At 40.4% G+C, this 23,124-nt stretch overlaps 2 protein-coding genes and 1 long non-coding RNA gene across 5 annotated transcripts in view; 2 read left to right on the forward strand and 1 right to left on the reverse strand.

Moving 5' to 3' along the window:
- Positions 1-764: 764 nt before the first annotated feature.
- COCH (cochlin) lies at positions 765-15,064 on the reverse strand. 3 transcript variants are annotated; one of them, XM_086363775.1, is made up of 12 exons: positions 14,712-15,064; positions 13,660-13,720; positions 13,522-13,569; positions 11,163-11,319; positions 9,950-10,083; positions 9,387-9,449; positions 8,686-8,730; positions 8,440-8,587; positions 5,641-5,744; positions 4,706-4,932; positions 4,012-4,528; positions 765-1,269 (listed from the first exon to the last, which is right to left on the reverse strand). In XM_086363775.1, exons 2-12 carry the CDS (start codon positions 13,691-13,693, stop codon positions 1,094-1,096), a joined length of 1,653 nt encoding a protein of 550 aa, XP_086219901.1. In that variant the 5' UTR covers positions 13,694-13,720; positions 14,712-15,064; the 3' UTR covers positions 765-1,093. The 3 variants fall into 3 exon arrangements, with proteins under 3 accessions (XP_086219901.1, XP_086219899.1, XP_086219900.1); XM_086363773.1 differs by lacking the exon at positions 14,712-15,064 and adding an exon at positions 14,028-14,242; XM_086363774.1 differs by lacking the exon at positions 14,712-15,064 and adding an exon at positions 14,081-14,191.
- LOC147349315 (uncharacterized) overlaps positions 13,692-23,124 on the forward strand; it is a 151,968-nt gene continuing 142,535 nt past the window's right edge. Inside the window, exons 1-4 of the mRNA XM_086364982.1 lie at positions 13,692-13,786; positions 13,840-14,109; positions 14,144-14,610; positions 17,719-17,847. Of these exons, the coding sequence (XP_086221108.1) occupies positions 13,692-13,786; positions 13,840-14,109; positions 14,144-14,610; positions 17,719-17,780 (894 nt within the window). The 3' untranslated portion in view covers positions 17,781-17,847. The remainder of the gene's footprint in view (positions 13,787-13,839; positions 14,110-14,143; positions 14,611-17,718; positions 17,848-23,124) is intronic.
- On the forward strand, positions 15,719-16,906 carry LOC147349316 (uncharacterized). The gene is made up of 2 exons (XR_015149794.1): positions 15,719-15,851; positions 16,751-16,906. It is a non-coding gene; the product is annotated as an uncharacterized LOC147349316 (long non-coding RNA).

The raw sequence follows: 23,124 nt of genomic DNA on the forward strand, positions 1-23,124 counted from the left end.
TTGGTGGGGTAATGATAGTTACATTAAGGGAGTTTGGATCGCTGTTCTTAGGAACCAACTTCACAACAGTAAAAATACTGTTCATAACAAAACAACTTTGTTGAACGAAGTACTCAAAAGTATTTCCTACTGTTTAACCTGGTACTGGCCATGAATAATGCCTAGAACAGAAGGCATTCAATAAGTAATTGAAAAAAAAGTCTTATTATGTGATTTTAAGAAAAAACTCAGTTGGTCTTTCCACATGAAGTAAAGAAATTTTACCATGCCCTAGGGAGAGACACGTAGAATAGTAAGTCAGGCACCTGAAGTCACTAGCAGTTTTATTGCTTAAATAGTCTTTGCTGCAGTTCAGCTGTTTGGAAGATGTGCTTTTCTTTAAAGCTAAATGCTTCTAAGTGGTAAGTAAAATTTTACCAACTTAATTGTTTTTCAATACATTGGTGACTTGTAGAGTACAAGCCAAATACATCAATACACTATAAAACTAAGGATATAAATAGAAAAATACCAGGCAAATGCTGCCATCTTGTTCAGTGTGATATTTGCTATAAGTTTTGAAAATACACTGCAAAAGAGGCTTGATGACCTAAATCGCTTCTATTTCATCTGTAATTACAACTTTAGGGTATTAAGTAACATCTATATTGTTGATTGACTTTTAAGACATCTACTTGGGTCAAAATATATTTTAAGTTAAGGAGCTTTTTTCTATTTGTCTTTCATTTTCCTTATATATGTAATAATTAGAGAAGGAATGTTGCTTTGGGTCTAAATATCAAGTTCTTTTATTGAGCTGTATAGAATTTGCATATTTATACATTTAATATGCATGTTAAAATAGAACTCTTAATAATCTACACTGTCTCTTTCCTGAGATTCTAAGGATCATGATGATGAAGCGTTCTGAACAATCAAGCCTAAATTGTAATTAGAAGGTATCTTTAAATGAATGCTTATTTGCTTACATTTTTGCCATCTTTAATAGTTTTCTCTGATTTTAGTATGCTATGTAGTATTTCAATATTATTAGAATACAACTTATACATTATATCCCCTTGCACTTTTTCTTTCAGTTGTCAAAATGTCACCATTATTGCTGGGATTCTAAGAAATCTCTACAGATGCCTCTGATCACATCAGAAACAATTGGTTCTAATCCTGTGAACTCTCTTGTGAAGAAAGCATGCGACTCCTTTGGTTTAGAGGCCATATCTTTCAGGTCATCCAGAGGTGCCCAAGCCACACCAACAGAGAAGATGGTGATACCTACAATGGAAATATTTTTAAGTGAATTAAAACCAAGTTACAGTTGCATAAAATTACAACATGAGTTGCTCAGTCGTGTCCAACTCTTTGCAACCCCATGGACTGTAGGCCACCAGGATCCTCTGTCCATGGGGATTCTCCAAGCAAGAATCCTAGAGTGGGTTGCCATTCCCTTCTCCAGGGGATCTTCCTAACCAAGGGAAGCATAAAATTACATGTATGTATTTTTCACACATAAGTACACAGTTGCACACGAAACTGCCTTAAAATGCCTGAAGTAAATCCCCTGTACCAAATTATTGGGGTAGGTTTTTAATAGTCATTGTGATGGGACTGGCTAACCAATTTAGTCAGAACCAGAAGTTTTGCCATCATTGTAATTTACCATCTTAACAGATACATGATCACTGAAAGGAAAAAGTAATTTGATAACAAAATTCAACATCCATTCATGCCAGTACACAGCTAGCAAGAGAAGGAAGCTTTCTTTACCTGATAATCTAAAAATAAGAACCAACGTATTTAGTGAAATGGTGAAAACTTCCCCTCTTGAGTTTGGCAAGAGAAAGGACTACCTGGTGTCTTCACTTCAGTTATTCATCATACTGGAGTCATGGCCAGTATAATATAGCAAGAAAGACACAGAACATGTGGCATACAAATGAGGTAAGTCTTAAAGCTCTTATCTGGGGAATGATGACTAGTCCGCTGTTGAATGATAACTTTCTCCCATTTCATTCTGTATGTGTTACATTAGCAAACTGGCCAATATTAAAAAAAAAAAAAGTCTTTAATCTCAAAGCAAAAGTTTTCTGGTAAAAACAGCCAGGGACTCCCCTGGCTGTCCAGTGGTTAAAGACCACGCTTCCACTACAAGAGGTGAAGGTTCAGTTCCTGGTTGGGGAACCTGCATGCAATGTAACATGGCCAAAATATTAACATGAAAACATCCAGAAATAAATAAATATGAAATGGAGACTACCATCTATATCTACCGAGTGAAATCCCCATAAAGTTTTGAGGGTTTCTAAAATAGCTACTCCCCTCCTATCCAAAGCTTCAGCCTCCTCCTAGTTATGTAAAGTACTCAGAGTTGTGAATACTTAAGATATAAATAAAGCAGGTTTAGATGATGTAAGAGCTACTTGAGAGAATTCTGATTTATCAGCAGCGCTAATGTTTCCCCTCTCCCTGGCAAAAAAAGTCAAAATTTTTCCCCTTCAGTTTTCATCACTCTTCATTCTGTGTTCAAGTTCAGATTGTTTAGGTCCGGCCCAGTATATAATTGAAGTTAAACCAAAACAACTGTGACCTAGCCCTGAAAGCCCATCTTATTTTTCTGACTTTTTTTAACTCTCACTTCACTATCACTAAACAATAACTTTCATGAAAACAGTGTGGCCCAAATTCCTTAAGTTCAATTAATCATATAGGGAGGATATATTTGAATTTAGCCTAAATCCAGTCCTGTTAGCATAAATTGAGGAAGCTATACTTTTAAGGAGTATGATAGCAAACAGATCTTCAACATAAGTTAGTTGAGGAATACATTAAGCCAGATGTATAGAAATAAGCCAATGTATGTATAAAATTTCATGTATCCATTCTCTGTCCTACTTAATAAACTTCCATCAATACCTGTATAAGTACACAAGTGCATTAGCAGAGGTGCTAATAAATATGTAAAATGAAGTGAAAGTTGGTCAGTTGTGTCCAACTCTGTGGCCCCATGGACTGAATTCTCCAGGCCAGAATACTGGCGTGGGTAGCCTTTCCCTTCTCCAGGGGATCTTCCCAACCCAGGGATCGAAACGAGGTCTCCGGCATTGCAGGCGGATTCTTTACCAGTTGAGCCACCAGGGAAGTAGGAGATGTCATTAGGAATTAAGTAGAGAAAAGGAAGCACAGAGGAGTATAGAAAAATGTAAGATTCTTCATTCCCTCCTCCAAAGTTAGCGTTTTTGTATTTTAAATATTTTTGGACTCCCAATCACTCAGTTTTTGTTCCGGGAAAGGGAATCTCAGCTTTTTGTTGGCCTGTTTGATCTCAGCAACACACACGCTTAATGTTTTCATGAAATAGTGGTCTTTGCCAACAGTAATGTTAAGGTTAGGTTAAGAAAAAGAAACTTTTTATATCCTTTTATAATAGAATTTAATTATCTCAAAGTGGGGGGTTGGGGAGCAGAGACTCTAAAAAGGAAATCTAAATAGAATAGGATTAGTCTTTATTGGTGATCTTAGAAAATCCATGCCAGATTGAAAACTAAAAGGATAAATGATCAAATAGATTTGTAGTAAGCTATGATAAACTGTAATTGCCTGGGTTTTTTGTTTTGGTTTGGTTTTTTTAGAGGATTACAAAATCTTTTATTTTTTTCTTTAATTTTTTTGGGTCACATCACACAACATGTGGGATCCCCAACCAGGGATCAGAACTGTGCTCCTTGTGGAAGCACAGAGCCTTAACCACCCAGTCCCTTGGGGTTTTAATACTCTGCCTGGGTTTTAATATTGGCCTCACCACTTACTAGGTGAGATTTGTGTATGTTTCCTTATCTGTAGAATGAGATTTAGTAGGGCTGCTCTGACAATGCAATCAGTTAATACTGGGTAAAACTCTAGACGAGTGACTGCCATCCTGTAGATGTTCAATACAACAAATATTTAAGTTTATATTTCCCCCTCAATTTGACTGAAGCCCTCCCAGTTCCCTTCCCATACAAAGGACATGGACCTTACCTGCATCATGTGCAGCAGCAGCAGGCCCTCGCACGTCGTCATAGGACTGCCCATCTGTGACTATTACCAGGAAGTTCTTGTTGGGGCTGTCTCTCACCGGGCCAAACACATTTCTAACAGTAAAGGAAATGGCATCCCCAGTAGCTGTCCCACCACTCATGTAGCTGATGTTTCTGATAACAGCTAGGACATTCTCTTTGGTGCTATAGTCAGTGAAACTGAACTCTGTGCGCTGATCATAGGTGAACTGTACCGCTGCTATCTTGGCACCAATGTCTGAGATTTCAAAAGTCTTAGCTATGTTGGAAACAAATTCAAGCATGAGGCGGAAATTACTTTCTCCAACACTACTGGAGCCATCGATCAGAAAGGCAATGTTCACTGAGTTATAACAGGTCTTGCTGCACATCATTTGCTCGTGAGTGCAGAGCTTCTGTACCAGAGGCTTTACGTATTTTGTGGTGCCAAACCAATTGGGCATGTGGTAAGAGAAGAAGCCGTTATTCCGACAGACAGCCTGATGGGAGAGAGACATAAAAGATATCCAAAGGAATTACAAGTTGTTTCTTTAAAATTATGAAAATGTTAAATCTTGAGTGTTCAAAGTTAATCCAGATCTGGGCCAGTCAGCACTACCCCTTGAGGTCCCAAACTGAGTCACTACTATATTAGAAGACATCTCTCAACTCTTTACCTTGTCAACAAATGCAACATCCTGAACCATTCCCAGTTCCTCAGGGATAGGCTTAGCCACAGAAACTATAAATACATTGACGCCAAACTCTCTGGCCACAATGCCTGCTTCCTCAATGTCGTCAGAAGGCCAGCCATCAATAAACACCACCACCACTTTGGGAATCCCTTTCCTCGCTCCAGTGTCCGCTGTGAAGAATTTCTGGGCGGTATGCTTCAAGGCTTTTCCTAGGTTTGAAAAAGAAGCAAACTGGAACAGCACCACTGCTCAAATGACATTTCTGTGACCCTGTACCAACTTCATGCTTTGAAGTTTAAGAATTTAAATTGAATGGAGTTCACTTCTTTAACAGATGCATCAGATGGGAAAGTTTAATTATCCATCAGCCCTATTTTTTGTCTTCACAACCCACACATCCCCCATCACCTCCCAGAAGCCTATTTCCTTTCTTTACATCAATCACCAGTCAGAAACACAGAACTGACTCCCACTTCTGTCCCTGTTCTCTCCATCTAGCCCCTTAGTGACTGATGAGTAGCACTACAGACTCAGAACAGGAAATCTCCCCTCAGAAGGTCCAGAGTTCTTTTCTCGTTCTTCCCGTCACATCTGCGTCCATTAGATGAGTCTGTTGATCTTCATTTCTTTTAAACATTCTAAACAGGTACTTCTCTAATGTGACATCTGCCCTATCTAATATGAGGATTATAAGTCATGATGTCATGTTTTTGTTTTTCTAATGAGCAATATCAGTAAACCCTTTGGTACCTTTTCCATTAAAAATTAAATAGATGATCAAGTGCAGAGCTAACCAAGACCAATTCCAGGGGGAAGAGGTTCACATCTGCTTATATAAAATAGCATAACACTGTCTTATGTGTCTGATCATTTATAACCACCTCTGTGTCACTTCTCAGATACCAAAGTCTACTTACCTGTATTGGAATTACCCCCTCTGAAAGCTACTTCCTTTATAGCAAACAAAACATCTTTGGCTGATGTAAAGTTTTTCAAGTAAAATTCTATTTTAGGATGTTCACTAGGTTAAAAAAAAGAAAAAAGTTATCCAGAGAGAATTGGAAAGACAAACAAGGAACATTATGTACCTTTTTTAAAGTCCTTACACTGGACAATGCCTAAGTTTCTTAATTCCACAGCATACAGGCAACTAACGTATGGCATTTTACTTGAAGTTTTAGGGTTCTTTCAGAAATGTAACAAAAACAATTGCTACCTTGAGGGTTTATTGTATTCTGAGTAATATGCTAAATACCTGCTACAAGTCTAATCTCACTTCATCATAACTCTACAAGGTAGGAATTATTGTCCCAATTAATAAATGAAAAAATGGAGGCCCAAAACATTTAGGTAACTTACCCCCCTACCCCCCCCTCAAAAACACACACACACACACACACACCACATTTAAAATTCAGGTTTGCCTGACTCCTCAACTATATGAAGTACCTGGACCAAGTGGCTCAGGGCACTGAGCTCAATGAAACTCTGCAGAGTTGGGCACCGGATAATTGAATCACAGGTGGGTGTGAGGCTAAGTCTGCTTCAGGGAGGGACCTTGGAAGCTCTGAACAGTCTGGGTCTCTTAACCCAATTTTCTGATCAGACAAGGCAATTTCAGTGACACAAAGGCCAACATTTTTTAAAGGTAACTTACAAGCAAATTATAAAGTATTATAATACTGAATTTTTTTAGATGATATTGACATTTGCCAATCTTAGAATTACATATATTTTAACAGATTTGAGATTTTTTAGATTTAATAGTAAATTTTACTATTTACATAGCATAAATTTCAGCTTTTATAACCACTCTGTTCATTAGAACCCATGTTGAGTAAAAACAGCATAATTTATTATGTTTAGTTTTTAGAGATGTCAAAATTTCATCAGTGCAATATTTTAAGATCTTAGCATTATCAATTGCCATTAAATCAAGATTTCTGAAGGACAAGTATTGCACTCATTGTATTCCTGCATTTCTGGTGGCATGATTTCTGCATACCTGGTATTATAATGTTGGGTCACAAAATCAGATGTCATGAATCAATAACTTTTTCATTTTTATGGTCACTTTGCCACTATCCAAATAATTTACGTGGTTTAGTCTTATTTGTGCATCCTTAATGAGACATTCTTTTATTCTACTTAAACATAAACTTGACATAGTTTATCTATTTAATGTTCTTCGTAAAACAGAAAAATTATAAAGCAGAAAGTTTAGAGAAGAGTTGGACATGACTGAAGCGACTGAGCAGCAACAGCAGCAGCAGTCTTTGTATGAGTCTACAAAGTAGTGTAGACTTTCATCTTGAAAAACCAATTGGATAAAAACAGCAAAGAAAAAAATTAGAAGAAAAAATTGAGGGGAATTTGCCCTATGAGATGTTAAAATGTACACTAAAGCTACTATAATCCAAGCATTGTAGAAGAGATGTTAGAATTAGCATACATATCAAAGAAACATGTGTCTAAAGTTATAAATTGATATTGAATAGAATAAGCTCAATTTTGGGGGGGGGCAGTGGTTAAATTATGTATTAAAAACAACAAAGGTAAAGATTCTCACACTGAAAGAAATCTATCTAGGGGACTCCCCTGGTGATCCAGCAATTAAGACTCTCAGCTTCCACTTCAGGGGCTGTAGGTTCAGTCACTGGTTGAGGAACTAAGATCCCACATGCCACGTAGCATGGCCAAAAAAACACCAAAAGTTAAAAAAATTCTATCTAATTTAAGAACCAACTGTAAAAAATAACAGAAGAACAAATGAAATATAAATATTTGTAATACTACTAGTGACACCCTTACACACTGCTGAGAGTAGTTTAAACTGAATCAACTTTTTAGAAAACAATTTAACTGTTTATATCAGAAGCCTTAAAAATGTCACAACCCTTTGACCCAATTTCACTTCTGGGACTCTAGCCTAATGAACTCATCAGAGATGGCACAAAGATGACAGGATGTTCAGCACAGGGCAAGTGTGAAAAAACAATAGAATGGTTAAATAAATCATGCTAAGGAACATATTCAATTTTTGGAAGAATATTTGTGATATGAGATGTTCAAAATACTGAATGATAAAAAAGCAGGTTTATAATCTGAACTTTTGAAAAAGAAATAAACATAGGTATAATCAAATGTTTTCTTAAAATATTGAAAGGAAATACAACATTTTATATTGATTATCTCTGAGGGGTATATTTAGGAAATTTGTTTTTGTGTGTTTTATATGTTGTTCAAGCTTTCTCTAATAAGCATATTATAATCCTAAAAGACATCAGTATATAGTATTATAAAATAAAAGATTAAGCTTCAGATTGCCAATCAACGGAATATGGAAAGAGCTAAAAAGAGTAACAATAGGATAGGGAAGAGAAATAAACATCACAGCTTCCTCCTTCAGTGAAGAGAACCTAGGAACTGAGCAAAGTAGATGTGCAGAGGTAATCTGTATAAGCAATAAGACTTTAGCCTGCCTTCTGGTCCTCAAATGGTAGCATGTAATTCTCGAAATCCTTTTATTCCAAAAGAGGAAGCACTTACCAGTCTGCTTAGGCAGTCTTAGATTCTGACTTTACAGTTTGAGAATCCAGACTGTCTGCAACTCAGTATGTTTATACCAAACTGAAATTAATGTACCCGCTAAAAGGATCATTTGTTGTCATTCAAGACATCATTCAAGTCTCCTTCCATTTTCTCAAGGGTGGTACCTGGCTTGAACAAGGCCCACGTGTGGTCCTTCGGTTCCAATTCCCAACATTAGAGCCACTTTCCCAACAAAATTCTTCTGTAGATTAAATCGGCGTTGCCCAATATTAAAACTTCCATCGATCAGAAATGCAATGTCTGCTTTACAGTCTGTGAACACCAAAACAAATCTTTCCATTAGCAGTTTCAAGAAGAAGAAAAGAGAGAGAAAAAATGTTATATTCCCAAGTGGATATCCAGATTCTTACCCTTATTGCCAGTTTTCTTCTCTGGTGTTTTCTTTAGTCGTTTGCCTAAAACAAAAGAAGTACTTGGCATTATCAACAGGAAGACAGTTCCACAGAAAGAAACCCACATGGAAAAAGCTCATGATAAGGAGTGGCATTCTTGAAAAAACTTTTTTAAAAAAATCAATTTCCTCATGATTTTCTGGAATAGGGAAGTAATGCCTCCAAAAAGAAGTCAGGACTGTAGACCTACATATTTAATGTGCCCCCAATCCATGACTTTGATATCCCAAACCCACAACTGAGGCAGGATTGGAAACTCAGAGTTAGATTTTAATGTTCTTAGCTTCTTTGACTTTAAATTGCCAGTCTTTGAAAGGATGATCCCTGGCTATTTTTAAGATAGACATGCACTCATTTATTTTTTATATGACAAATGGAACGAGAAGTTCAAGATACTTAGACCAGTTTATCAAATCAGGGAGAAACACTAGGACTTTAAGAGAACATTTGGTACCAGAGTTTACCAATGAAAACAAAGGATAAGGAATTTGAAATTTAATACTGAAAGTTTCCCTACTCAATATACCAGTAAAGACACTTGCTTTGTGTTTATTTATTATCAGTATTTTAAAAAGAGGGAGAGCTTCTATCAATAACACTTATTTATAACTTCCCAATGCTGTGTCAGGCAACTAGGAGACAGGTTCTGTATTTCATACCTGTTGCTGGATGTGTTGTGGACACTGCTTGTCCTGTGGCTTCCTGGGTACCACTTTTGCCTTCTGTTAAAATAAAAAGAAGACTATGTTTTCCCTCTTCCTTCTTTACCATCAAAGAATAATGAATAATTTAGAGTTCTATGGGCTGATAAATGTAATAGAGTGGTGGCAATTGCAGGAGTAGTTGCTGAATCTAGTTTCAAAGAACCAAAATGAATCTACTGTATCATATTTTTAAGAGGTATTCATAAAATGAATTCACACTCATTCTATTTTTAGGGTTATTTGTTAAATGTCAGGGCATCCTGACTGCAGGCAATTCAAGTTTCTATTGCCATCTTCTGGCAGCAAGATGATTTTTCCCTCTATTAGCCCAAGTTTGGTTTGAGTGTGTCCCTGACCCATCATATCCCCTGACCTTAACCTGCAGTTGACCTCTCCAGGCTTGATCACAAGTTTTTCCATCAGAGTCAAAGAGTTTGAGCTAAGAAAAGCAGAAAACGTTCTTGGGGTTTAGGGAGAAAATACTCATGCAAAAGTAAGAACAACTTAATTGTACCTACTTGTCACTGTGAAAGAAGCAGACCATCTGGAAAGCGTCTGAGACTGGATGCCATTGGCAACTACTGAGGAATAGTTTTCCCGACCTGGCAGGCTATAGATTCTCACGGGTCCCCCTGAGTGGCCAATTACCCCCCTGCAACACAAGAAGAGCAGCTGAGATTCTATCCACACTTTTGCAGGGGCACTGGACTGACTTTATACTGCTATGTTGCATCTACTGCTCTGACTAATCAAGAAAACAGTTCAGCAGAGAAGCCATCAACCTTTTCAAAAACTGTCAACCTTTTTAAAAACGTGCAGAGGTACAAAATCTGCCCAAGAAAATGGTTTTCTGCTGTTAAACTTCTTTAGTGTTAGTAAGGACACACTTGCAGTATCCTGTTCCTACATATAGCTCAGAGGATCAGAGTTAAGAGTGTCAAATGATTTTCTTAGTTTTCCAAAATACTTAACTACCTGTCCTCGGACTTCATTGAAAAGAAGTGTCATCCTGGCCATTCTCTTGCAGGATAGCAGAGTGGTGATGAATATGGGCTCTGGAGGCAGACCTGGGCTTTCAGTCCCAGTTCTGGCACTTGCTAACAATGGTAACCAACCCTGGGCTAGATACTTGACAACTCTCTAAATCCAATTTCTTCATCTATAAAATGGGGTGAAATTGTACCTACCTTGTTCACTGTACCATTGTCTTGGAAGTTAAAATAATGACTGCTGTATAGTAAAAACTCAGTAATAGAGTACATGGTTAGGAATCTTTCCTGTGCTTAGCCGCTCAGTCGTGTCTGACTCTTTGTGACCCCATGAACTGTAGCCCACCAGGCTCCTCTGTCAATGGGATTCTCCAGGCAAGAATACTGGAGTGGGTTGCCATTTCCTCCTCCATGGGGATCTTCCCAACCCAAGGACTGAACCCAGATTTCCTGCATTGGAGGCAGATTCTTTACCATCTGAGCCACCAGGGAAGCCCTAGTGTTTTAGAATCACGGGAAGCAAGCTATCAAAAAATAATGCAATTTGCCTTTATTTAGAAAGCGTCCCTTATGTAGTTGGTGATTCAAGGAGATCCAGGAAAATCTTAAAAATGTATCCATCTTCTATGGCCAAGATTGGTACCAAAAGAAAGACTAGGTGGGAGGGGGTGTCCAGATGGCTAGTGAGGGAAAGGAAATAATCACACTTGTTCTCCTCTCCCTTTGGTGTATCCGGGCTTACCTGTGGACAGCGGCGCCACATATGCTTGACACAGACGCATACACTATGTGCCCAAACACGGAGAACTCCTCCAGAGGGCAGCCGCCTGGGCAGAGGACATCTGCTTTTTCTTTCCTGATGTCCAGGCCTCTGGTAGAGCATGTGATAGGGATGGGAACTGAAGAGAAAGGAGAGAATGTAATAACCATTCTTAGGACTTTTAGGTGAGTAGTGGTGGGGGAACTAGGATGTGAGATTAAAATTTTACTTTCCCAATTTCTACACTTTTTGTTAAGAATATTGACTTAGGTACAATTTCTACCATTCCAGATTTTAGCAAGCCAAAAATAAGTTTTCCAATTAATCTAGTCCTCAGTCACTATAAAGTCTAATGGGAGAATTTTCTCAGTTCTTATTAGTTTGGGAATATATGAGAACTAGAAAATACTGTTAGTCATTGGCCATTTATTAATTCATTCCAGAATCTCAACTCTGATTTTAATTGTGTACATAGTTGCCTGAGGTGAAGATATTAAATCTGGGTTGAACCTCTGAGGAATATTTTCATGACACACACAAATTGAAGTCATCCTTTACTTCGGAGGGCCATTTATGTCAGTTTTTGTCAAGTGCTGTGCATTAAAATATTTTAATTTAAGCAAATCAGTCAAAAGATGCTTCACTTTAAAGAATACCATTTAGCTCAACCATTCATTTTAGCTGAAATAAATAAAGCCATGAGGTTAATTTGCCCAAGATCACACAGCTCAAGGAAAATTCTACCTCTCCTGCAGGGCAGGAAACAGAGAAGTTAGTCCCCTTCAGAACAGAGCATTTTTATCTGAATTGAACCAGCTTATTTCTGCTCCAGATCTGTGCAGGGAGAGATATCAGGCAGTGAATGCAGTTTTAGAAGGCACATACTGAGGGCTTCCCCGGCAGCTCAGACAGCACAGAATCTGCCTGCGTTAATACTGAAGGCTTCCCTGGCTGCTCAGACAGTAAAGAATCTGCCTGCGCTAATACTGAGGTTTTACATGATCAACTTGATGAATAATAACAGTTACTACTACAAAAGATGTTAGAGACAAGCCCTTGGCTACATGTAACAAGATACCTTAATAAACATATTAATTCATCAATCTGCTGTGAATACTAAAGTGAATTATTAAATATTGTTATTAAATACTATTTTCCAAACACTGGAAATTGTGGTTATCCAAACCTTTTTGAAACAGATGTTAATAATTTTAAAAAAATGTGGTTTTTTTTCCCCCAAGATAGCATTACTATCTGGTCACACTGCCCAACTGAGTATCCTGTCTCTAACAAGGAGCCTCTTCTAAGAGCTCTCTGTGCCAAGCTGTACCCTGGACTGTATACATCCATGGAAGGGAAGGCAGGACTCCACGAAAAGTACAATGCTGACTATGAATGCTCTGAAACACTCTAGATTGCTGGGCCAGTTAAAATCCTTACCCAAACCAGCAGCCTCATACTACGTGCTTCATGCCTGTTATCAAACAGCCTCAATCCTACCTCCCAGTTTCGAACGCACCAGAGAGGCTCAGCCTTTAGCTGCCAGCTCTGACGCGTGCGTGTGTGTGTGTGTCAGTGTGTGTGTCAGTGTGTGTGTGTGTCAGTGTGTGTCAGTGTGTGTGTGTCAGTGTGTGTGTCAGTGTGTGTGTGTGTGTCAGGGGGCGCTGAATACAGTCCTCTGCAATACTTACCTTCATTTCTCCTTTCAAGGAAAATAAAGGATAGATTTTGAAAAGAGTCTGCTTTTTACATTTTATAAAATACACCGAACCACACACCCTTACTCAGACTACTAGATGGGGGACAAACTATTTTTAGATTCTCTCGAATGTGAAATGAGCCCATAGATGCTTTTATAGGGTCATTCCTAAAAACACAAAAAGAGGGTCACACGAGATGGGACAACGATGTAAGTATCTCTCTCTCTCTCTCTCTGTCTCCTCTGACAGTCTGAAGGCTTCTCCCTGATCCCAAACGCTGCGGAACACCCGGGTCTAGTGTTTCCCTCGGTGGGGCTCAACGAACACCCCTAGCCTTGACAGTCTGCTCGGCTTGCTGGGGGGAGGGGAATGTGGGAGGTTTCCTTCTCCGCACCTTGGGAAGACTGTCCCGGTCGGACCCCAGGAGCTCCTTCGCAAGGGACAAACGGGGAAGCTGGAGTAGACAGGCTGTGGGTATGAATGGGGTGAGCCAGGCAGCAGTGCCAGCCCTCGCGCCCTCACGCTCCGGTACCCGGCCTTGGCCCAGAGGCTCCATCTGAGCGCTATTCCACAAGCCGGCCCGCAGCCCCTCCCACTACCCGGACGAAGCCCTGCTCCGCGAGCCGGGATCCGCAACTCACCGGCTCCCTCGCTGCCTACCGGCTCCGGCGGCAACAGCAGACAGACACCTGCGGAGAGAGGACAGCGCGAGGGCTGACTCCAGCTTCCACCTCGCTCGGTGCGAGGGCAAAGGGGCGGGGAGAGGCGCGCGTACCCACCGAGGCAGAGAACCGGAATCCAGGATGCCCACATGGTTGGTGGAAGAGGGGCTACTCGGACCTGGGAGAGACGGAGAATGCAACAGAGACCCCTGCGTCCCCACCCCCACCGCGCCCGCCCTCGCCTGCGGGATACCCCCCCCCCTTCCCCGCCTCCCACCCCACTCCTCGGAAACCCAGGGGCTGCCAAGGAAAGGGGGAGCCCGGAGAGGCCGCTGCCCGGGAGCTCGTGCCCCGTTCTCTAGCTGGAGGCGACGCTCGGGCTGCAAACCGAGCCAAACGCAGAATCGAGGTGCAACCCCGGACCAGGAGGAGCGTGCGCTGTGAAGACAGACAGACACGCTGCGAGCGACAGAGTGGAGAGAGACCTGGTTGGCGGCAGGGACCCTCTAGCCCACGCCGGACGCCGGGGGCTCTGCACCTGAGTCGGAACCGCCCGGCTGCGCCCGAGTGCGGAAAGCGCGGCTCCCGCGCGGCTATAAAGGCTGCGCTGCGCGCATGAGCACTGTGCGGGGGGCGCGCGGGGAGCGGGTGCGAGCGGGTCCCCGGGGGCCGGGTGGCGGCCATCCAGCTCCGCCCGCACCCCCGCCTCTTCCCTGCCCCGCCCCGGGGTGAAGCAGCGCCAAGGCGCCACCCCCGCGGCGCGGGGCTCGGCCACCTGGACGCCGCGTCCATCCCCGGGGGTGGGCGGGGAGGCCCGGGGACCTCGTGGGAGCAGGGGGGAGGCCCGGGGACCTCGTGGGAGCAGGCGTCAGGCCCTTCCGAACGCGTGTGAGACGGCGGCGGCACCGCGCTCCGGCAGGGAGGTTGCGCGACGTGTGGCGACCCCACCAGGGCTAGAGGGAGCCGGCCTCTCTCTCGGGCCTGGGGAGGAGTGGGCCCCACGCACGGTCCCCGCGGCGGGAGCGGCGGCGCCGCGAACGCGGAGGCCTTGGGCCCCAGGAGAGCCAGGTACACACGCGGCCTCGGAAACAAACTTCCCAACTTCGTGCTCCCGGTGGCAGCAAAGTTCCTACTTTGTTCCTACGGTGTACTTCTAAAGTCAGGCCAACCTGGGTGTGATCACGCGTGCCCCGTATTCGTGAGGAGCCCCGTCCACGGACTGGTTATCTTTCGGACTTAGGGATCCAGCCTCCCGAGTTGGTTTCCCGACTTGGCTTCTGCCGGAGTCGGTTTTTCTTCGGCGGCTCCATCTACTGTCCCGTGGAGCCCGGACTCTGCATCACATTTGCTTTTTCTTCTTTTCCAGAATAGGAAGCGTTTGTGTCTGACTGCCTTTCAAATTCCCAGACCTGGTGTCTGCTGTGGTTGCATACATTTAAGATTTGGGAACGTGCTTAACACCCTGTATTTCTCTCACCCTGCTGACTTTTTACGTGAGGAAACGGGAGAAAGTAGAATTCACGGGGAGTGTAAGTGACGGACAGATGACTTGCATGACCCCTGGGGAACCCACTCCCAGATCCAAGAGAGGAGGCACGGTTTCGTTTAAGTTTTTTTTTTTAATCCAAAGAATAGGACTTTATTTAGGTTTAAAGAATAACCAGTAATTTTTGTATCACAAAATCCATCCCTTTTCAGTAATTCCCACCATTTTTAATAAGTTTACATACAGAGTTATAGACCACTCCCAGCACCCCCAAAAGGGCCCCTTCAGACTGTTGGCCACCAATCCTCTCCCACCCTCAGCCCTAGGCAACACCAACCTACTTCCTGTCTCTAAAGATTTGTCTTTTATTGGTGTTTCATATAAATGGAATGATACAATACGTGGCTTCTTTTACTAAGCAGAATGTTCTTGAGTTTCATTCATGTATAGCATGTATGCCTATTTCCTTCCTTTTTATTGCTGAATAGTATTCCTACACCTCGGAAACAAACATACCACCAACCACCTGAAAGCCAAGTGCTGTAGTGGTTTTACAGCTGTCCTTCCCATCTGAAGTGAGTCAGAATTGAATCAGGTGAGGGGTGAGGGAAAGTTAATTTCATTCCCCTTTACTATCTAAATGCCTTTTGGAGAAAAAGAGGCTGCCTTAAAGATTTAATCCCTCTCATGGTAGAAAGAGCTACGCTTTTCTTAGAAACCCAGCTGTCTAGCCACTGCCACTGATACTTTCCTTGGGAGGAATTTTAAGCCTTCAGGACAATTAAAGCTGTCTTTATCTTGTTTGTTGAGCATCCTCAGTCAGGTTTGGATAACCTCCTCCAATTAGGCTGGGCAAATTGTTATGATGCTGTTTTATCTATTTAGGAAGAGTTCACATCTTGGAAAAAGGCTACCACTCCACAGCTCAGTAGGCAGTACGCATGTGGCTGATAGGTGCATGCTGTTCAGAACTCCCACAGGGCGCAGCCCTCCTCTGATGTAATGTCACTGAGCCATTTGGCAGAGTCAGAACTATGCAACTATTTTTGTGACTGATCCTGAGTCTGTGACTACTACAAAATAAAGGAAATACCTCATTGGGTTTCATGGGTTATTTACCCAAAGATACATCTTAATTATTTTGTTTTGAAACATTTAAGAGAAGTCTTTATTTTTCTATTTTGAAAGGCCAACCACTGAGGGTGGGAGAATGGGGATGAGATTTCTTATTCTCCTTAAGTATACTGAGGGGGGGCGGGAAAGATCTGAACTTAAGAGGTAATTGTTTCTGCTGTGGAAACATCTGAAGAAGAGGGAAAGTCAAATCTGCGTACGTTTGACTTAAAAAGACAAATTGTTAAAATTATAGTTTTATATTCAACTGAGTAATATCTCAGGGTTTTGTACTCCTAGGATGCCTGGTTTAATCCAGCTTTTTAAGAGTATTTGATATTCAAAGTTTAGACTAACTCCCTGTAGAGCAGAGGATTCCTAACTGGGTTGCACAATGCAATCACCTGGGGAGCTTTAAAAAGTACTAAAGCCTGGGCCCCACCCCAGAGATTCTAATTGATTTGAGCCAGGGCCAGGGCATGATGAGTTTTTAAAGTTCTCCAGGTGATTCTAATGTACTACTCAAAGGGCATAATGCTTAGGTCAATGTTAGAGGTTAAGTTACTAGTTCTAATTTTTCATTCTTCTTTCATTGTCTTTTCATTACAGTTGAGTTCAGTTCCTCAGTCGTGTCCGACTCTCTGTGACCCCAAGGACTGCAGCATGCCAGGCCTCCCTGTACCTCACCAACTCCCGCAGCTTACTCAAACTGATGTTCATTGAGTCAGTGATGCCATCCAACCGTCTCATCCTCTGTCGTCCTCTTCTCCTCCTGCCTTCAATCTTTCCCAGTATCAGGGTCTTTTCCAGTGAGTCAGCTCTTTGTATCAGATGGCCAAAGTATTGGAGTTTCAGCTTCAGCATCAGTCCTTCCAATGAATATTCAGGACTGATTTCCTTTAGGATCTCATTACAATTCCACCTTAAATGTGCCTACTATGTTCCCCTAATAAAACATGAAAGCATCTTCTGGCCTGATGGTTGTTCGAAAACAACCCTTAACAGAAAGGTTGAAAACTCATTTTCAAAAGCAGTTTTTCCTGCATATGCTGTCCGATCACAGAATGGGTTGGCATTGAGAAGGAAGTGGGCTGCCTCTGAAACTGATATCCTAGGTGGCATCTTCAAGCTTTAGGATGCTGCTGATAGCCCTAAGAGAGTTTCTGAAGATGAGCATCAGATGTATCTCTGAGTGGATTTGGCTCATTGTCTACATAGATAACCTCTAGCTTATAGGTCTGCTCTGTTTTGTTTTTAGCTAAGTATGAATCTGCTCTTACCCTGAAGTTTTTATGTTCTTCTTGTTGGTATTTTGTTTTCATTTTTAAAAGGGATATCATTCAGTCCTGACCAACACCCTATACATTTAGGCTTTTGAACAGCTTTAGGTTTATAGAAAAATTGATAAGATAGTAGAGTTCCTATATGCCACACACTCAGTTTCTCCTGTTATTATAACATTAGTATGGTACAGTTGTCAGAATTCGTGAACCAATGCTAATGCATTAACGTTAATTGAAATCGCTGTTTTATACAGATTTCCTTAGTTTTTATCTAATGTCCTTTTTCTCTTCCAGGATCCTATCCAGGATTCCACCTTGCATTTAGTCAGCTTGTCTTAGACTCCTCTGCACTGTGACACCTTCTCAGTGTTCTTTATTTTGATGACCTCGATGACCTCGACATCTTTGAAAAGTACTGGTCAGGTATTTTGTACAGTGTTCCTCAATTGGGATTTGTCTGATGTGTTTCTCACCGTTAGACTGGGGTTATGTATTTCAGAAAGGAGGACCACAGAGGTGAGGTAATACATCACATCATATTAAGGTTTCATAGTATCAGCATGACTTCTCACTGTTGATGTTGACCTTGGTCATCTGGCTGAGGCAGTGTTTGTCAGGTTTCTCTATGGTAAAGCTACTCTTTGTTTCCCCTTTCCATATTATCCTCTTTGGGAGGCTGTGTATCCTTAAGTAGTAAGGAGTTATCAGCCTCCTTGAGGGCAGAGTAGCTACGTCAGTTATTGGGAATTTTCCTGCAAGGGAGATTTGTCTCTTCTCCCCTTTTTATTTCTGTACTGCTTTGCTTTTTATTTGTGGCATTTCATGTCTAAAAGACTGTCAGCTCCTTAAAGGCAGTGACCATTCCCTGTGCTCCTCTATGTCCCTAACTACTTGCATGATGCTTTGTAGCCCTGACTAGATGCTCAGTCACCAGGGTAGAAGATGGTCCATAACTTCCAGTCCTGGGAATTTTCTGCTGATGGCTTATCCTTCTTTCTCACTGCACAGTTTGGGCCAGAAAGTTGCACATTTGGTTCTCAGCAAAAGTGTAACCAAAATGCTGAAATAATAGTCATCCTGACACTGTATCAAGCTCTTCATACATATTACCATAGAATCTTTGTAACATGCCTGCAAGGTGGGTATCATCCTAATTTCATAAATGAAAATACTAATGCCCAGGTTTCTTAGAAGCCATGTACCACGTCACACAGGTAGAGAGCAGAACCCATCTGGGTTTCTAAAGCCCTTATCCTTAACCATCAGATTATATTGTCTTTTCCCTCACAATAGCCAAGTAAAGCCACATGGAAAGGTTTGAATAAATGCTAGGAAGTGAGGGAAATGACAAGGGCTCTAGGAATATGGAAAAAGAAGAAATAAATCCATCAGGGGGAAATGCCTGGTAATATCTTCCAGGAATGTATGGCCCTTGAAATCTGCTATAAAATTAGTACATCCTCCAGAGAAACACAGTATTCATAGGTTAGCATAACAAGATAATTTGAAAATATTATTATGCCTTTCAAATACAACACAAAAGGTTCTGCTCATATTATTAACATTCAGCTCAAATAGTAATTTCTAAAATACATTTTTATGAAGAAAAAGCCTGATGAGATTCAATTAACTTGTAAGGTAGATGGGCATTAGTGCTGATTCCAAACTTTGCTCCGGAGGTCCACTCTAGAAATGATTTTTATAATATACGTATTGTGGGACGGTTTATTCTCCTCCTCCCCAGGAGATGTGGTTGATTAATGGTATGGTAGTCAAATGATACTGACAGTAGTGGTTGTGTGAAGTCATTGATCCAATACGCTTTGTTGAATAATTAGGATCTGAAAGAAAATGTTTATACACATGATTCTGGGAAATTTTATATTAAGGTTGAAATATGAAGCTTGCATAACTTTTTCTGTTGGAACAAAGAGTATAAGCTGAATATAAGACGTTTTCAAATAATTATGTATAGCAAAGACCAATTCCTTCAACACATATTAATTTTTAAAAGGTAAGACATGAGAAATAGCTCTTTGAAATATGGTAGATAAGTTGAAATATTTAATAAGGCTTAACTCCATACCTAGTTTTTCCAATTTTAATGTTCTTCTACACTAGTATTTTCCTATTACATTTATTGTTGTTGAAGACATTTTTACATTTTGTCAAATCTAAACTCCAATAAGATATAAGATACCATTATTAGTGTTATATTAAATAAAAAGAACATGCTTCTGGGAAAACTATAAGATGTAGGCCTGTTTTGGAGATGTGTGCATCAATGACATGTTTTTACTAATTCTGAAGGGTACATTTTTATAATCATTAAGTCGCTCAGTCGTGTCCGACTCTCTGCAACCCCATGAATCGCAGCATGGCAGGTCTCTGTATAAAGATTTATAAATCATGTAAAATGGACGCAGGGGACTCTTAAAAAATAGAGTAGTAATGAAATTTATCTTTGAGTTTCCTGGAAGGCTATAACAACAACAACAAAAAGGCAGGAAATTCATTATACTATTTACTGAATGATTAAAAAGATTTATACCACCTTAAAAGAAAAACTTTTTCTGGAAGTGAGTTATAAAAAAACTTTTGATTTGGAACATGTATAAAGAGCTCCCTTGGAGAAGGAAATGGCAACCCACTCCAGTATTCTTGCCTGGAGAATCCCAGGAACAGAGGAGCCTGGTGGGCTGCCGTCTATGGGGTCGCACAGAGTCGGACACGACTGAAGCTACTTAGCAGCAGCAGCAGCATAAAGAGCTCCAGGAAATGTAAAGAATGTTGTCTTTAACAATAATTTTAAAGAAGGCAGAAACATTTTCATTTGGTCGTTAAGGTAAAGCATCCGCCTGCAATGCAGGAGACGGGTTCGATGCCCAGGTTGGGAAGATCCCATGGAGAAGGAAATGGCAACCCACTGCAGTACTCTTGCCTAGCCTGGCAGGCTACACTCCATGGCATCACAGAGTTGGATATAACTTAGCAACTAACACATTCATGTTACATCTTATTAAGGGCTTACCAAGTGGTGTTAGTGGTAAAGAACTTGCCTGCCAATGTAGGAGACATAGAGATACAGGTTGGATATCTGAGTCTGGAAAATCCCCTGGAGGAGGGCATGGCAACCCACTCCAGTATTCTTGCCTGGAGAATCCCAGGGACGGAGGAGCCTGGTGGGCTACAGTCCATGGGGTCAGAAAGAGTTGGACACAACTGAGCGACTAACACTTTTTTCACTTTCAACCTTTGAAAGAAGAAACTTGAGTGAGGATTTGTCCAATATCTTTAGAAATTTTAAAATTGAAATTATTTAAATTGTTTAAGCAACATTGCACTCTAAGAACATCTTTAATAGGAGTACTATGCCAAGTGTGACAAATATAGCAGTAAGATTTACCAAGCTTTATATCACCCTGAAAAGTCACAGTTATTTGAAATTTAATTGATCCTGAAAATCATTTTCATGGAGAGCAGAAGAAAAGCATGAATTTCAATTGTTTTTAGGTTGAGTTATTGAAGATTGATAGTTTCTTAATTGTAATAAAAGCTGTTACTTGACTAAAGCTAATTTGAATTATGCACTAGACCCAAGAATTGCATTTGGGGTTTTAGTTTTCTTCCTTAAAAAAAAAATTGTTACAAAAACTTCCAAACATATGCAAAAAGTAGATAAAACATTACAGTGAATCCTTTTTTCTGTTGCCCAGTTTTGACAATGATCAATTTATGACCCTTTTTTGTTTCTTCTATGTCCTTACCCCTGATTATTTTGAAAAAAATAGAAGACATCTGAATCTTGACTCTCTAAAGATATTTCTCTAATGACTTTTAAAATATAACATTAGTATTTAATCATACCTAAAAATAATTACGGAGAAGGCGATGGCACCCCACTCCAGTACTCTTACCTGGAAAATCCCATGGACGAAGGGACCTGGTGGGCTGCAGTCCATGGGGTCGCTAAGAGTTGGACATGACTGAACAACTTCACTTTCACTTTTCACTTTCACGCACTGGAGAAGGAAATGGCAACCCGCTCCAGTGTTCTTGCCTAGAGAATCCCAGGGACGGGGGAGCCTGGTGGGCTGCCGTCTTTGGGGTCGCACAGAGTCGGACACGACTGAAGCGACTTAGCAGCAGCAGCAGCAACATAAATTGAGTAGGCATGTGCTTCTATCAATTTATTAAAGACTTATTGATCTCCTTTAAATTTAATATTACATATAGCTTTATTTGTCATGTAGTTTTTGCCGGGTTTTTGTTTGTTCACAACTTATTCAAAACTTCCATAATGCCTGAGATAATGACAGCACCAATCAAAAAAAAAAATAAGGAGTTGTATATTTTAAGTATTTAGAAACTGCTTTCAGGTACTGTGAGATATATCAAATTAGTAATTAGAGTACTATCACTGAGAATTGAGTTTTTTAATTGAAATATAGTTGATTTACAGTATTAGTTTCAGGTATTCAGCATAGTGATTCAGTATGTTTACAGATAACACTCCATTAAAAGTTATTACAAGATAAAGCCTATAATTCCCTGTGCTATACAATATATCCTTATTGTTTATCTATTTATACATAGTAGTTTTGATAGTTAAAATAAAAAAACACAATAGAAAGAATGGATAGCAGACTAATACAGAAGAACACTTAAGTGATCTAGAAGATAGAATAATGAAAACCACTCAATCACAACAGCAAATTTTTTTAAAATGAGCAATCTTGGAGATCTCTGGAATAACACTAGGCATTTCAATATTCATATTGTAGAGGTTCCAGAAGGAGAAGGAAGAAAGGGATTTAAATTATATTTTAAAAAATTATGACTGAAAATCCCCTTCATGGATTATACCTTGTTGTGGTGAAGGGGCTTGTTAACTCAATGAAGCCCAAACAGACCCACACCCAGACATATCATAATTAAAATGGCGTAAGTTGATAAAGAGAGATTTCTAAAGGCAGCAGGAGAAAAACAGAGAGTCTTATTTAAGGGAATCCCCATAAGGCTATTAATTGATTTCTCGGGAGAACTGAGATTTTTAAGTATATTTGAAAAAAGGAGGTAAAAATTAGCAAGTAAACACCCTATAGTTCTGAGTTGGAATTGGAAGTACCCACGTGAACCCATGATGTAGTTTATAGAAAAAAAAGTTCTCTCTATCTTTGTCCACTAAAAAAGGCCAAAGAAACAAAGACCAACTCAGTATCAATGGGCATGTTTAGCACCTACATTACAGTCTCTAAATACCATTTCCCATTAAAATGAATCAGAGTTCCTTGGTGAACTAGCCAATTTTATATGTTGGGCAGGACATTTTCATGATGAGCCAGGAACATCTTGTTATACAAAAGAGGAGGGAGCTGTTATCAAAGACTACTAGAATCAATGTCAAAAGGACTCAGGAGTAAACCAGAAAAGGCATCACAGATCACAAATGGGCCAATCTGAAGATGAACTAGGACAACCACACGAAGACTGAAATACATCAAATGTGCTAAAATTCATGAGTTCTTACTAACACTTTAAAAAAGGCAAGAATAAACAAACGGTCACTTTTGGAAAGTGAATGAAAACCAACTTTTGTTGTTGTTTTTAATTTATTATGGTAAAATATACATAACATAAAAGTACCACTTAAACATTTTAAAATGTACTGTTCAGTGGCATTAAGTACATTCACACTGT

Source organism: Bos grunniens, chromosome 21, assembly GCF_055505025.1.
Source record: "Bos grunniens cultivar Pamir isolate PY7600 chromosome 21, Bosgru_T2T1.0, whole genome shotgun sequence".
Taxonomy (NCBI): domain Eukaryota; kingdom Metazoa; phylum Chordata; class Mammalia; order Artiodactyla; family Bovidae; genus Bos; species Bos grunniens.